Genomic DNA, 17677 nt, shown 5'->3' on the forward strand with positions numbered 1-17677 from the left:
AACGATATTTCAAGGCCGAGAATATCACAAAAGAATAGCCACTTGCATGCACGTGGTCATTTCTCAGCTGGTCAGTGGTGTTGTATGTAAACTACTGACCATCGGTCAGTGACATTTATGATCCATTAATGACCAATTATACACAGTTTGATTTGCACGGATAATAAATTGGAGAGTCTGTAAAATAAACAAGCGAGATTGACATCTGCCCGACTTGACCATGACAGGACATGTGACGCGAGAAGATAAAACCGGTTTTAGATCTTGCTGTCTCCCCGAAGCGTTGGACAGTTTAACTAACTGTCAGCTATTACTGATATGTTTTTATCCTATCGATATCGCATTGTGTAATTTAAGTGTGTCACGTTACAGCATTATATAGTGTTGCTGTATCGTATATTGATGACAGATATATTTGTCTATATAACGTCTATATATTTCTCTATATCTATAACCCATATGCAAATACACACTGCCCAGTCATTCCTCGTTTCCCGTGATCTGATTTAAAATATATAATTGTTAAAATGAAAATATACTATTGTGACGCTTGTGTCAAACGTGGTAAGAATAAGATGAATTGGTCAGAATCTCTTACGTTTTTGCCATTAAGAAATTATATAAAACGCTTTAAGCAGTCAATCACGCCTCCGTATTTCGTTCCAACAATGACAAAATTTCATTCTAACTTCACACTAAACTGAATCTAATCTCTAACGAATTTGCTATTTGCCTCGCCGTTCTTTGTTTTCATAAATAATCGCCGAGAGTGGAAACAAACACGTGTTCGGACACTTTAATCACTTAGCAATGGCCGAACTTGACCATTAGAATGTGGAATAGCTTTGCTTTTGTTTCTCTATCAACCCCGTCAATTACTGAAAGTAAACGAGTCCTATTAAGACCACCTCCCACAGATTCTGTAGTCGCCTCGAGATTGTTGGTGTAAGTAATGAATTATCGTTATCTATTTTGGTAGTCTATCAACAAATTCTGGTCTACAGATGCGCGCGAATCTTTTCTCAATTACTGACCGTAGTTTGGAGAGTATTCCATGACGTGGCAGCTGTCCATTATGGTCAATATGTGGGCAGTTGTATTGACCTCCGGCAACGCCGGACGCCATAATGTTGCCTGCACGTGCACGACTACGTCACAAGTCACGAGACCACAGCACAAACAAAGCGCTATTCGCAGCTGCATATTCATTAAGTAATTACGTCGTGACACATGATGACACGGGAAATGGCCATTCCATTCAGACCACGTGCTTCGGCTGAGATTTCCCCAAAATATTGGTAACCAGAGGAGTTGCTGGGAAATGAATTAGAGATTTACAAGTTTTCTTCTTCCACCGTCTACTGAGTACTGACATAGTTTGTTCGTATTCCATACCGCGAAGATTTCTTAAACCAGATCCTTTCAAATGTTTAAACTGCTTTTAACATGACATAATTTAGCGTTGGATGTCTTCACTAGTCTTTGACATTAATATATTTTCGTTTACCAAAACGTCAAGGTAGAAATTTATTACATTTATGGATTATTTACAAGAAAATACCCGGAAATAAACTTTCGTTCCGTTTCATTCTCTTACTATCCATTTTCGTTAGCTTTAACTTTAACGAGAACTTAACAACATTATGCTACTGCAGCGTTCACAACAAATAAAAAAACAATTTCTGGTTTGTTTGTAACAAAAGCTTTGTGTTTATCGATTCAGACGACGTGAGTGTTTTTTTCTCCTACGATACAAACAAACATGTTTGTTACATGGTGTCTGCTGACTTTTCTGTGACATTTTTTGTGTTTACAAGTTCTGACAGTCTCTACTCTGATCTTATAACATGTTTATTATTTCTTCGTAAATGAAAAATAACACATTGGTAACAGTCGGCCACATTGTTTACAGTAGCGACGGTACTGTGTTTTTTACACGCGTTTAAAAAAACACAGACCCCTTTTTATCGCATATTTTATACGGGAACAAATAATGCAATATCAAATAGCACATTTGGGATCGAAGCTCTGATGAGACGCCCAGATGAAAACTAGCTCGGTCCGGGTACGTAACTTAGGTAGAATTAATGGGATAGATTTTGCTCGGATTTATTTGTTGACATGCGAAGATGTAACATCGCGGCGTAGTTAAAGAAATGCTTTGTGATGAATGTTTATCCAGTTGGAATATAGACTGGTCTTGTTTTTACAGGTGGTGTGTGATCCGAGATCTATACATCCAACTCTCACAGCCTGGGACGGGGTGTCGGTAAATAACACACAACTGGAACCTATGTACCGAAAGTCTTTAATTGGATTATGTATTTATGTAATCGTATATAGCCGTATCTACCGGCTACTTTGCTGAGCGCCATAAACATGATAACGGAATGTTAAATAATAATATCCCCCTGTACAATGAATTGTAGTACAATTCATATCTATAGGTTGGTTCTTAGAGAAGAGTCCTGTTTATTTCCCGCTGATATCAACCCGCGCGCGATTTTCGAGCAAGGAATTCTTTCACGTGGGGAGAAGACACATTGATGTGATTGACACGTAATCAACATGCCAGACAGGTTGATTTCATGAGGAGGAAGATTTGGGAAAGCACAGTAGGAAATTTAGTCTGGCTTTATGGGGAACAGGAGGACGGTATACTACTGTATATAAGGATATTTTTAAGCGACAACTAATAAAACGAAGCCATGTGTTGTATCATTCATTGGTATGGCTTCAAACGGAATCAACAACTTGAAACTAGAAAACGATTACGTGCTTCCTTATTTAGAACACAGCGGTTGTTTACAAGAACGTAGAGAAACACAACGTCTCATTAATTAAGAAACGCTACTTTAAACTCATCTACCTACTTTAAACTCATCTATTTACTTTAAACTCATCTATCTACTTTAAACTCATCTATTGCAATTGTATGGTGTTTCATCTCTCCTCTACTGGATGAAATATGAAACGAAGTCCAGTTTCGTTCACAGATTTTGATCATTTAGTCTAAATTGTCAAAGCAGTCAATCAAATAAGAGATGTTTTTCAAGTCCGTGATAAAATGCTATTTCTACATAAAATTAATGTCGTTGAGAGGTGACATGTTTGATCGCCATCGGCCTCTGTATCGATATATTACATCACTAAATTATGAATCTAGAGCGGTCAAATGTTTAAAATCAGTTAACATATGGTGCATTTTATCTAGATAATGGGTGTCATAATTAATAACTTATCACTTGGGTATCATACTTCTTTGATGGAGCTTATGTTTCAGTTATAATCAGACCTTACGTATATAACGACTGAAGTGTAACGCTTTCTAGTTAGATGAATATTTTGGGGAAAGTCTTGTCTTGACTAAGAACAAATAAGAAATGTGTTTAAGTACAAATGTATTTTAACGAAGCCGTTGTAGAAAGTAGATATAAGAATTCGATTTATTCTGGATTTTACAGCAGTCCACACTTGTTTTTTTATGCGTGTGGTTTTGATGGTAAAACGACACGGTGTTGTATTCCATATCAGCTGTCAATCGCCCTTTAGCACATCGTTAGCGGGTAACGTATGAGCTTGGCAAACAATTTCTATCTAGTAAAGGCTTTCTGGCCTAGTAACGAGGCATATTGCAATTGTAGACCCATTAACGCTTTATAAAGCCATGTACTATGGTCATGAATTCTGGATTGTTTCAGGTTTGTAGCCATATTCTTCGCAATAATGACATACAATTATTAGTTATTAGCAAGGAGAGAAAGTCTCACAAATACACTGCATAATCTAGCAAATACTAGATAGCACTGAACTTAATAATTTTTCAAGGACGACATTGAAAATTAATCTGTCCTTAAATTTTAGCAATATTTCCAAATGAGTATTTTCAGTATGTTATTGTGAATGAAGAATAATTATCTTTGCTTTCCGAATCAGTAAAATCAGATATAAAACATTTTCATAATAGGTCGGAAAATTACTGGATTTCGTTTATCGATCCATGCAAAACCGACTATAGTATTCATTATACGTGTACCGACTATACAAGTTCTGATTAGCCAAATTTGGATGTGATTGACGACGAAATGTTTTCGATTCTATTGCCAATTCGATCCCACGTCTGGTCGAATGCTTCAAGGTTTCATTTTACAAGTCGTATTATTTCCTTATTTCCATGGTGTTATGTCAAATTCCGTTAATAGTTCTTCAGTAGGCGGCGGACTTTTCACAGAGAACAAAATCTGAATTCGTGTGCCGAATCTGGTATCATCTCTAAATAAAGTAGCATATTAGATTTTGTTAGAAATAAGAAGTGGCGCCATAAATTCAGTTTTGTTCAAAGTCAATATATTACACACGTAAATAAGAAAAGAACACTTATATATAGAAACGTATAAACAATTTAATATGAATTTATGTTTAAAATTTGAATTTGAAAACAACAAATAATAAAACAAAACGTAACTGAAAAATATCCACTGGTATATATAAATCCATGTATTTGTTCGGTGGTAAAGTTCATCTTCCTATTTGTGATTTTGTAACTACTAAAATCGGTGGGTTACGTTCACATAGTATATACTCCATATGTATATAAAGTTATGTACACAAATCCTCTTCCGCCTCTAACTGTACATTTGATCGTAATGTCTGTACACTGTGATTGTCTCAGCTAATATCATTCCTTGGTCATGAAAACGTCTGAAAATGTGCCTCATTTTCTTAGTTCCCACACACGATCGCTGTGTATTCAAGAGTTCGGTAATGTTTCCCCGTCGCAAGGTTAAAATTCATGCCATACCGGATCTTAAACATTCCGTGAAATTCAGTGTAAAAAAATACAACACAAAGTTCCAACTCAAAAATTACAGCAAATTAAAAATTATGATGAATGTTCATTAGAATTGAACATCTCGATCATAACCGCTTGATGAACAAGGGCGCCTGTAGTATTTCATCTTGTTCTACAGTCCGCCGGCCATTGCACGCGCGTTGAACGTTGCATAGTAACGGATGCTGCGGCAGTTGGCGGCGTAAACGTCGCCCTGGTATTCATCCAGTGTGACGTCACTCGGGTGGACAGCATCCCTTGGATAATTGGTATCCGATTTCTACGTCACAACCTGAAAAATATAAAGAAATTGTCATAAGTATATTGAACTGTGAAAAATAAGCAAGTATTCTGATAAAGAAAACACATTTTGCTCTTATATGTGAAAATTATGTGAAAATCATTAACTTTGGAAAATTGACAAGTTAATATTTTATTTGGAAATCAGAAGAAATTATTTCCCATAAATGTATGGAAAGAATTGCCAGTAAATTTGATGAGAAAACGTCAAGTGATCGCTGTGGCCACCCACTTATAGTGAGCTGGTGTACCGGAATGCTCCGCTCTGAACACCTGTTCACTATCTATGACGGGCCCAGTCGACTCGGCGCCAGAGAGTCTAGGTCCGTCTCGACCAAGCATTCCAGCTATTCTCGACTGTAACTTTTCAAAATACAGGTGCAAGACTTAATTAGAGAGCCCTAGCATCACATGAAGGCACGGTAGATATATAGGATTGACTTAATGATTCTCACCTGTCGAGAATTTCCACATGTGGACTGGTCTCCGGATAAGACGTTTATTTCGACACATCACCCAATGGACAAATCTGCCAAAAAATAAAATTATGATATTAGTTTCTAGTAAAATTGATTATAAACGATGGATAATATAAGCGGTGTCTATTGTAGTATGCCTATGTCGTATTATCATTATTTATTCAGTCAGCCCACATAGAACACCTGTTCGATCGATAATGAACACAACTACAACAATACACCCAATAATCAACCAGACTTTCTACTAAAACGGAAACTGGGAATAAAGATATTCAGGCGTAAATATTCACTGAATATTAAAGTATTTTTAAATTATCAAAAACAAATTTTAATCATCAATCTTAGAAGAATAAAGTTTTCAATTCATGAAGCTTGTAACGATATTGAGGATAATTTGTATTGACCCTTACCTCGGCTAGAACTGTGTTCGGTTGTGATTTCTCACTCAGAGGAGACCGACAACTGGTAGGGGACAGACTTCCGAGAACAGTGGGTACTTCCAGGGCAAGTTCCAAGTCCAAGATATAGTCAATGACGTGTTGGAGAAGCTGGGTCTTTGACACTTTCTTATTCTGGGGTACGGACGGTACCAAGTCCTTCAGCTTGGTGAAACACTCGGTCATTTCAGCTGATGTTTCGTCCATCTTCGGTTTGAAGATTCTTGACTCCTGACGGATTCCGAGCTCCACTGCTGGTCTCATGCAAGCTTGTGTAACGGCCTTCATTATGTATCCAAGAGAAAAATCGATAACAGGAGAAATTCCTAGAGCTTGTAATAACGTGTATGTGCTTCGTGAATCGCAAGCAGAATGCTCGACACGAGGAACTTTTCTCGGTATATGCTCATGTGTACAATTGTATCGAGTTAGGCCCCGCCCACCGATCGATTACTCACCAGACACGTGAGTGGTTGTTGGTTATTTGAGTGACAAGTGGGTGTTACGTGTCAGCCAATCAGCGGTCGTGACACTATAATAACATGCCAGTATACGCCCCTGGGCTGGATACCGCTAAACCTCGCGTACACATGATTACAACTCAACAGAGGAGTGTTTACAAAGACAAGAGGGTTGTAAAAACATTTAACTAGGTAGAAAATCGTAATCGCTTCTAAAAATACATTGAGTGAAACCTTTTACGTTAAGACTCATCAAAACTGCCATATAAACACAAGTTTTGAGCAAGAAGTTACTTTTAAGATTTAAGAAATCTTAGTTAATTTTTTGACAGGTAACATTCTATGACAGGTGATAAATTGACACGCTGGGACCCGCAATCCCCCCCAAAAATCCGTCCCGACGGTCTGGCGCCGATTTGTGACGTCACCCATTCATAGAGCGAGGCCTGCTATCGTAGAGGCGCCAGGCGGACTGAGCACAACACTAGGCCGTGCCAATCAAGCCCTACTTCAAAGCTACCGCCTAGCTTCGGCTGATAAATTGCATTAAAATTCGTCACCTTCGCCCCAAAGATACTTCACACAAGCACACCTGCAAAATTTGCATATATTTATATACAGTGGGAAGTATTTCAGTAAGATATCGCTGGCGCCAGACTTCTTCTCAAGATTAACAAAAATAAATACTCGACGTGAGTGGGGGTATTCAAGTTTATCGGAATGTGCCTGTTCTTACAGGTACTCTGGTACATAGTTTAAATCTGGATACACTTTTCGAAATGATAAAGACAAGTATTGTCATTAAATGCAAGCCTGTCTGTGATTTTAGAAGCTTTTTTATTTGAATAATAATGCCTTCAAATTACTGAGATAAGTTGATTCATCAAATTATGTGTTCATATTTTTGGCCTTTTCATAGGATTTTAGAAACCTCACCACGAGTGATGCACGAGTAAATTTTCCCACAAACAACATTGACAGGTGCACCATTTTAATTACCTACGCTCTTATTCTAACAACAGACAATAAAATATGAAATTATTTTCTAGTTGCAATAAATAGAAGACGGATTTAAGATTTCGTTTGAACAAATATATTTCATTTGGAAATTCATTTATAGAACGCTGGATACAGATGAAAAACTATGAGTTTTCCATTTTAATACATGTAGACGTGTTATATCTAAGATGAAGAATAAAGTTGGAGAGAAACAAACTAACGATAAAATGAATTACTTTTCGAAATTAATATTTATTTTCGTAATTCAACAGCCTAATTTCTATATAACAATTGCAATATATTTTTTTATTCGAGGTACCAAAACATGTTAATTTTTGTCCATATGCGCCGTAGATTTCTGAAGTAAAGAAAAAATTCAAAGCAAAGCAAAATACAAGTTGTAACAGGCCTATAAAATTGTTTAGTTTGTTTCTGAAATCTATTTTTGAAAATCAATCGATTGAAGCTCTACTTGATTTCTCGGTATGAAATTTACGAACATGTTAATGATGGTAAATAAAAATTAAAAGATAATAGATAATTAACATGTTATAATTGATTGATTAATTAATTAAGCGGTAATCTACGGGTTTTGTACACTTTATCATTTTATTTTATCTTTATTGTCATGAACATCTATTTTTCAATTGAATAATAAAAACATAAGTTTGAAATAAAGATTGAAAACTAATTTAGCTATACAACAATTTATTTTAAAGATAATTTAACATACAATATCACTAAAAGTGCGATACATTGTATCACGAAGAGCAAACTAAATTGGGCGATATCATTTCTGCTTAAAAGTAGCAGTATTTTTGACAATTTATAATTTTCTGCATTTGTGAGTTTGTTTGCTGGTTATCAGACTATCGTTGCAAAATTATTCTCTGATTGATTTTAGACATGTTCGTAAGTTATAGATTCTTCTCCGTTTGTTTGCGAGACTATTCACGGGTTATTTGCGAGTCAGTTAACGTGCATTGATAAAAAACTATAACTGGATGTTTGAGAAACCAATTATCCTGAGATAGACCACTGGTTGTTTTTGAGTTACAATGTGTTTTTAGCGAGACTGTTCACTGGTTTGTGAGACTGTTCACTTGTTTTTGAGTCTGTTCACTGGTCTTTTATGAGACTGTTAACTAGTCGTTTGCTAGGCTGTTCACTGGTTAATTGTAATACCATACAATGGTTCTGTTGTGAGACTGTTCACTGGTTCTAAGACTGTGCAATAGTTATTGGACTGTTTACCGATTAATCATGGGAAATTTAATATTGTGAGACTGTTAATTGTTTAAAGGAACGTCCGAATTCAATGTTGGTTATTTTTGAGACCGTTTACTTGTGCGAGACTGTTCATTGGTTAATTGCAGGAGTTTTAACTGTTTTTTACTGTATCTTTTAATTGTGAAACTGTTCACTGGTTATCAAACTGTTCACTGATTTCAAACTGTTCACTGGTTTCAAACTGTTCACTGGTTGTCAGACTGTTCACTGGTTATCAAACTGTTCACTGGTTTCAATGCCAAACTGTTCTCTGTTTGTCAGACTGTTCACTGGTTATCAAACTGTTCATTGGTTTCAAACTGATAAATGGTTGTCAAACTGTTCACTGGTTGTCAGACTGTTCAATGGTTGTCAAACTGTTCATTGCTTGTCAAACTGTTCACTGGTTGTCAGACTGTTCACTGGTTGTTTGTGAGAATGAACAAGCACGTATTTGACTTGAACGACAAACTACGTTTCATTTCAATAGGTATGAATCTGACATAATAATTGATATACTGATCAATCTCCAATGTAACATGTATTTAGTATCAACAGTTATCCGTGAAATTAGGTTTGTCACCTCTAACATAAAATCGTTATTTATTAGGTCATTACACATAATGATCTTTTCGGAATGTAAAAAATTAGGCCAGAAAAATTATCATCACAGGTGTAGCTTATAGTTATTGATAAAGCTATAAAATTCCAATCGAGAGAAATTCCTTGACTATAAGATATTTCTATATTAGCATAATCAATAAATTAATCAATGGGACCTTCAACATTTCATGGATTCATCAGGGATTCGGGTAAAAAGCTATGTATAAGATTAATAGATGAACTAAAGTTTTTCCCAAAAATATAAGTTTTATGGAGGTATTGGCTAAATAAAATTATAGTTAATTAATTTACGCAAGACTACTGCTGTCAGGGATGTATACTGATATAATATATATCTGTATATCTGGCAATCATTCCGTTTAAATGGCCTTTTTATAAATCACTTTAAGTCAATTCATTAAAATTCGAGTGGTGTGGTGTATAACCAGCCTTTCACCTAGTCGGTCTGGGTTCGAGTCCAAGCACGGACTGACACGGATGTATACTTGTACAACATCTATCTGTATATCTGGCATTCATTCAGTTTTAATGACCTTTTTCTAAATCACTTTAAGTGACATACATAATAATTCGACTAATGTGGTGGTTAACCAGCCTTTAACCTAGTCGGTCGGGCACGGACAGAAAAGGTCAAAGATCACCGGAACAAGACAACGCATCATGGGTATACAACACATCCTATAACCGCCAGGAGTACACAACACATCCTATAACCACCAGGAGTACACAACACACCCTATAACCACCAGAGATACACAACACATCCTATAACCACCAGGGGTACACAACACATCCTATAACCACCAGGGATACACAACACACCCTATAACCACCAGAGGTACACAACACATCCTATAACCACCAGGGGTACACAACACACCCTATAACCACCAGGGGTACACAACACATCCTATAACCACCAGGGATACACAACACACCCTATAACCACCAGGGGTACACAACACACCTAAACACCAGGGTACCAAAACCAACACCAGGGTACACAACACACCTATAACCACCAGGGTACACAACACATCCTATAACCACCAGGGATACACAACACACCCTATAACCACCAGGGTACACAACACCTTACACAGGGTACACAACACACCTATAACCACCAGGGTCACACACCACCTAACCTATAACCACCAGGGTACACAACACCCTATAACCACCAGGGGTACACAACACACCCTATAACCACCAGGGGTACACAACACACCCTATAACCACCAGGGATACACAACACACCCTATAACCACCAGGGGTACACAACACACCCTATAACCACCAGGGATACACAACACACCTATAACCACCAGGGTCAAACACACCTATAACACCAGGTACACAACACACCTATAACCACCAGGGTACACAACACACCTTAACCACCAGGGTACACACACACCTATAACCACCAGGGTACACAACACATCCTATAACCACCAGGGGTACACAACACACCCTATAACCACCAGGGATACACAACACATCCTATAACCATCAGAGGTACACAACACACCCTATAACCACCAGGGATACACGACACATCCTATAACCACCAGGGGTACACAACACATCCTATAACCACCAGGGATACACAACACACCCTATAACCACCAGGGATACACAACACACCCTATAACCACCAGGGATACACAACACACCCTATAACCACCAGGGGTACACAACACACCCTATAACCACCAGGGGTACACAACACACCCTATAACCACCAGGGGTACACAACACACCCTATAACCACCAGGGGTACACAACACACCCTATAACCACCAGGGGTACACAACACACCCTATAACCACCAGGGATACACAACACATCCTATAACCACCAGGGGTACACAACACACCCTATAACCACCAGGGATACACAACACATCCTATAACCACCAGGGATACACAACACATCCTATAACCACCAGGGGTACACAACACACCCTATAACCACCAGGGTACACAAACACACCTATAACCACCAGGGTACACACACACACACCCTATAACCACCAGGGTACACAACACACCCTATAACCACCAGGGGTACACAACACCCTATAACCACCAGGGTACACAACACACCCTATAACCACCAGGGGTACACAACACACCTATAACCACCAGGGTACACAACACACCCTATAACCACCAGGGTCACAACACACCTAAACCACAGGGTAACAACACAGGTACACAACAACATCCTATAACCACCAGGGGTACACAACACATCCTATAACCACCAGGGGTACACAACACACCCTATAACCACCAGGGGTACACAACACACATCCTACAACCATACCACCAGGGTACACACACACCTATAACCACCAGGGTACACAACACATCCTATAACCACCAAGGAACAAAACACAAACACAGTCAAACTAAACCACCAAGGGTACACAACACACCCTATAACCACCAGGGGTACACAACACATCCTATAACCACCAGGGGTACACAACACACCCTATAACCACCAGGGGTACACAACACACCCTATAACCACCAGGGATACACAACACACCCTATAACCACCAGAGGTACACAACACACCCTATAACCACCAGGGGTACACAACACACCCTATAACCACCAGAGGTACACAACACACCCTATAACCACCAGGGGTACACAACACATCCTAAAACCACCAGGGATACACAACACATCCTATAACCACCAGAGGTACACAACACACCCTATAACCACCAGAGGTACACAACACATCCTATAACCACCAGGGGTACACAACACACCCTATAACCACCAGAGGTACACAACACACGCTATAACCACCAGGAGTACACAACACATCCTATAACCACCAGGGGTACACAACACATCCTATAACCACCAGGGATACACAACACACCCTATAACCACCAGGAGTACACAACACACGCTATAACCACCAGGGATACACAACACACCCTATAACCACCAGGGGTACACAACACATCCCTATAACCACCAGGGATACACAACACACCCTATAACCACCAGAGGTACACAACACATCCTATAACCACCAGGGATACACAACACACCCTATAACCACCAGGGATACACAACACACCCTATAACCACCAGGGGTACACAACACATCCTATAACCACCAGGGATACACAACACACCCTATAACCACCAGGGGTACACAACACATCCTATAACCACCAGGGGTACACAACACATCCTATAACCACCAGAGGTACACAATACACCCTATAACCACCAGGGGTACACAACACACCCTATAACCACAAGGGATACACGACACATCCTATAACCACCAGGGGTACACAACACACCCTATAACCACCAGGGATACACAACACACCCTATGACCACCAGGGGTACACAACACACCCTATAACCACCAGGGGTACACAACACACCCTATAACCACCAGGGGTACACAACACACCCTATAACCACCAGAGGTACACAACACACCCTATAACCACCAGGGGTACACAACACACCCTATAACCACCAGGGGTACACAACACATCCTAGAATCCCCAAGGAACATGCTTCTTGAACAACTACAAATTGTCAATTTTTGAAATTATTTTTTTTTATCCATTGTCTGTCTTAACCAGAGTTTGGCAACAATTGAAGTTGAGCAAGGCAGGCCCTTACCAAACATTTGGTGCCAATATTAGCCAAGCAGACTGACGTCACATCTGAGTTTCCGCGCCATTCTATAAAGAGTTAGGCGGTAACACGAAGTCAGGAAACAAAAATCCAGACCAAAGAAAACATCTCGTCATCTTAATTCGCCTTAAATGTTGTAGCCAGGTGCTCCCTCGCGTGTATCCTGGCGCCAATCCTCCAAAAACTATTTCAAACAAATGTCCATTTTTTGGGATCGTTACAACTAGACACATCCATTCTATTCCCCACCTGGTCGCCACATCTACAGTGTAGATGGTCTGACGTAAACAGCATGCACTTTTGTTGACGTCAATCATAGTTATATAACTGAAGTGTTGCGATGATAAAAAAAAGATCTTTTCCTACTCTTCCAGATATTGGAGGTATTTTCAATTTTTAGTTAAGAGGTCGATTATGTATAATTTCGTCAAGGTGTAAATATGTAGAAACCATCACCACAAACCGACATCGTCGAATTGTGAAAAGTCCAAATAGCCTCCGAGTATCAGAAGTAATTTAATGGGTTGATAACTTTTTATTTCATTTATTTATAGTGCCACGAGCGCTCATCTTTTTTTTTTAAATCGGAAAAAATACGTGACGCAAACGCCAGTAGTCACATCTTATTAGCATGAAATAAACTTTTAAAAAGTTTAAAAATACCATAAAGACAAGAAAAAAATGTATATGAAAATGTCTAAACCCACTTGATATAATTATGAAACTATGTAAAATAGAATTTACGGAACGAATTATCATGTTTACCACTTAGTAGGATAATGTATTTTTGTTTTAAGTCTAAATGGCTGGTGAAAGGTTTGCCAACTGGTTCGTTGGCTTTAATTATGTTTTTGGAAGATTTCAGATACAGATGTTGTAATGTCTATCGTTTTTAGCTCCCACAAATTCTCATGAGGCTGTGGGCAGCTGTCCCTAGCTTTTTATCTGCCCCTTGGATTTTTGAGCGCGTTCGATGCCGTGTCCATATGTCACTAGACGAACAAAGACGGGTACAGAAGAAGACCGCATCTGTTCCGAATTTTCACACGTGGGCCTTGTTGGTTTTTAGCTTAGAAAACACACAACCAAGACAACTACGGCATATATCGACGACCAGCTCCCGTATACATCACAGTTATTTTAAATATATCCAAGAAGATCTAATAAAAAATGTAAATCCAGTTTGAGTGTAGTATCCATGGAGTTGTGAGGCTCTCCAGCATTGTGTACCTCTCCGGAGCTAGGCGCGTGTCGAAGTGTGGGTAGTTCGCGTGGTCTTTGTATTATAATATCGGCAGTAGGTGGGTTCAGGGAGGTACACCTATTGTTGGGAATGATAGCTTGATTGCGCTCAGTAAACACAGTCGCGTGCCAGCTACACCACTCTCAGGTATTGGACCAATCAGAGAGCGCCACGTCACGATACGGTAGCTGCTTCCACAGGCCGCTCAGTGCAAAAACGTAAACAGGGGAGTAAAATTTTCGCTCTCAGACACGCATCACGATAACAGCTACAACTATCACTGGCTATACCGGTGATTGTAAATACAATCCGACACATTTTCTCCTCTAATTGGTCCGGTTTGATTTGCTTAACTGTTTAAAACTTTTGATTTGATTTATTTTCGAACAAATTGGCCCACAATAGATACCCTCGACCAAGCTGTTATTAACGCATTATGTTATCAATATATGCATACTTTCACTTTCAAAAAAATATAGGACACGTGGGAAATGTACTATTTGTCACAAATACAATTATATTGTCAAATGCATATTATGTATAAGCCGTCGTTGCCATTCATTATTCACTCATTTTTTTCAACTGATTTGTTGGGCCTAACGTCGTAACGAACAGGTAGGCCTTGTATGCAATGTGTTGTGACCCCATGTGTGAATTCCTATGTGTTTTGGGAGGCTGTGGTATATTCGAGTTGTGACCCCATGTGTGAATGCCAATGTGTTTTGGGAGGCTGTGGTATATTCGAGTTGTGACCCCTTATGTGAATGCCTATGTGTTTTGGGAGGCTGTGGTATATTCGAGTTGTGACCCCATGTGTGAATGCCTATGTGTTTTGGGAGGCTGTGGTATATTTGAGTTGTGTTCTCTCATCGTAAAAGTCGGACCCCTGTCCTTTTATAGTTTTGCTATTTCAATGAAGCGTGCCGCAAAAGACACCAACCAGCACCAAAAACGTCTATTCTGGGTTATTTTGAACTCTCAGACCGAACGGTTCCCTTAGACCGTCGACAGTTTGGACCCTCTAACTTATAAATAACACAAATTGACCTCAAACTCTGTAAACAAATACTAATAATTGTATATTTCAACAAATATTTGTAAAACCACAGAGTTTCGTTCCGTCTGATCTTGTTATCTGTCCCTGTTACCAGATACAAATTGTGACGTCATCTGTTTGTTATGGAAGCGTCATAATTTTGGGAAGAAACTATAATTTTCTCAAATTAAATGCCATCATATTATAAAAAAACCCGGGGAAAAGTCTACGCGAAAGTTACAGTGGCGATCATTTAGATACGCACATCGTGCTCAAAACTAGTTACCATGGTAATCATACACATTATATGCAAATATAGATGAAAATGTATGCGAGTGCGAGATTCTTAGAGTGACAGTTGTTGAACAAAAACGATAATTCCGTGTTAGCACTAGACATGTATGAGTCAGTTATCAACAAACATTTTTTTCTGAATTTGTATGCACAGCTAAGAATTCTAGATGACATTAGTTGAACTATGTACCAAAAACAACGAACCACGACAAATACCAACATCAAAATTTGTCAGTTATTTCTGACCTTACTGGAAACTTATTCATGAAACTGAAAACTCATGCTGGGAATTGAAACATATTTGAGATGACATTTCGTGTATATGACTGCAAATGAATTACACATGGTGACACAATCCCTACTAAATGTGCAAGTCATAACTGTAACAGATTGCGGTTTCTTTACAACGTTGTTGGTTAGAGAATGGTTCGGGATACATTGAATTTATGTTTTCAAAATCCTTTGTTTATTTCATGTTTAGTTCTCGTGGTCCCTTATTACTGTCCTTTGCTTTCCCCTGCTACGCCGACTTACGATTAAACGATATGGAGACTTCTGTAAGGCCGTGCCATTGAGGACGATTTTTTCAAGAAAACTTACATACAGCAATTTTCCTCTGTTAATTGATTGTTGATATTTCATATGGCATCTGTGTTTTAGAAATTTTGTGTCTGCAATATCTGGGATAACGAACTGAATTCTTACCAGTGTCATTTATTCTGGTATTCCTTCGCTTCGCGCACCATTAGCATCCTCAATATTTCATGGGTTACTTTCACTGTCGTTAGGGGTATAACTGCAGTGACAGTAACCCCTGGAATATCGAGGATGCATTAGTGGTTAAACCCCTGAACATATATCAACTATAGAGACAATACTTTTAATTTATCTGCCATCCGTGGGGTACGATTCCAATCTTACCTTGTATCCAGCTTTCTCTTCATTTTTTATTTCTTTCTTCAATATAAATCTCCGTTAAAATCTTGCTATTCATTTCACATTTTTGTTTGACTTTATAATGCTTAACTTCCTGAAAGCAGCATTTCTTTTATTTAATGTTCTTTGTATGTTGTGTTTGCTTGTGATAGCGGAACTCTAGTGTTGTATAGCGCAACCTCACCAAAGTATAGCGTACACATTATACATACTCATTAATCTCAAATAATAACAATTGAACATATGCATCGTGTATTCTGATTTATGCCAAAAAGTGAAATAATACAATACAGGATGTCATTAATTACATTGTTTAATGTTGTTTTTAATACAAATCAAATGATTTTTCTTCAGTATGAAAGACATATAATCTAAATGAAATTGAAATCCACAAGAATTTAAAGATTTTGGGATTTAGAGACGTAAAATGCTGAATAACACAAAAAACAAAACATGAGCAAGTCTACATTACTCCGTAAAACCTGGGTTATTTATAGACCACGCACCTGTGTGTGTTTAGCATAGACAATATACAAACTGACCGCAACGTTTCCCACGGCTGTTGGTCAGTCCTTTGGCCACCTGTCCGGGACTGACCAATCTACACGGACCGATCGATCAGCGGCGAGTATATATTACGATAATCGCCTAAGACGGTTACGTCATCAAGACTATCCATTGCACACAGGTGTTCGGTCAGATAAAACAAAGCAATATACAACGACTCCCTCAGGGACAATTCGGCTATTTATCTCCAATCGAGATAAGACTCTTGTACATATGTGACCACTGGGGATTAATTAGCTCGAGACATTTTAATTTACCACGTTGACCAACGGTCAAACAGAGTTACGTCAGAGCTATTATCTAGCTTGACCACCTGCACAAAGAGGTTCTCGGACCGTGGTAAGACTGACCGGAATTCCATCACACGGGTCAACAATGTGAAACGGTTCCTCGCCGTCAGTTAGATCTTGACTCTGTCTATAAAACTGCCATTATGACGTAATGATTACAAAGCGTTTCTACGAGTGTGATTATTCGGTCATTTCCTCCTGAAGACGCTCGCATTC

At 38.7% G+C, this 17677-nt stretch overlaps 1 protein-coding gene across 1 annotated transcript; it reads right to left on the reverse strand.

Annotated features, from left to right (window-relative positions):
• Positions 1-4377: 4377 nt before the first annotated feature.
• Positions 4378-6457, reverse strand: LOC138324736 (DNA-binding protein inhibitor ID-2-like). Its single transcript, XM_069269848.1, has 3 exons — positions 6021-6457; positions 5587-5660; positions 4378-5123 (listed from the first exon to the last, which is right to left on the reverse strand). The coding sequence occupies exons 1-2, from the start codon at positions 6333-6335 to the stop codon at positions 5631-5633; spliced, it is 345 nt and encodes a 114-aa protein (XP_069125949.1). The 5' UTR covers positions 6336-6457; the 3' UTR covers positions 4378-5123; positions 5587-5630.
• Positions 6458-17677: the final 11220 nt, after the last annotated feature.

This window comes from Argopecten irradians, chromosome 6, assembly GCF_041381155.1.
Source record: "Argopecten irradians isolate NY chromosome 6, Ai_NY, whole genome shotgun sequence".
Classification (NCBI taxonomy): Eukaryota; Metazoa; Mollusca; class Bivalvia; order Pectinida; family Pectinidae; genus Argopecten; species Argopecten irradians.

Bases quoted from the DNA above. Each gene is read 5' to 3' on its own strand.
- LOC138324736 (XM_069269848.1), bottom strand. From the start codon at position 6,335: ATGAAGGCCGTTACACAAGCTTGCATGAGACCAGCAGTGGAGCTCGGA. The intron at 5,661-6,020 runs GTAAGGGTCAAT...ATTTTTTGGCAG, and splicing joins CGAACACAGTTCTAGCCGAG to ATTTGTCCATTGGGTGATGT.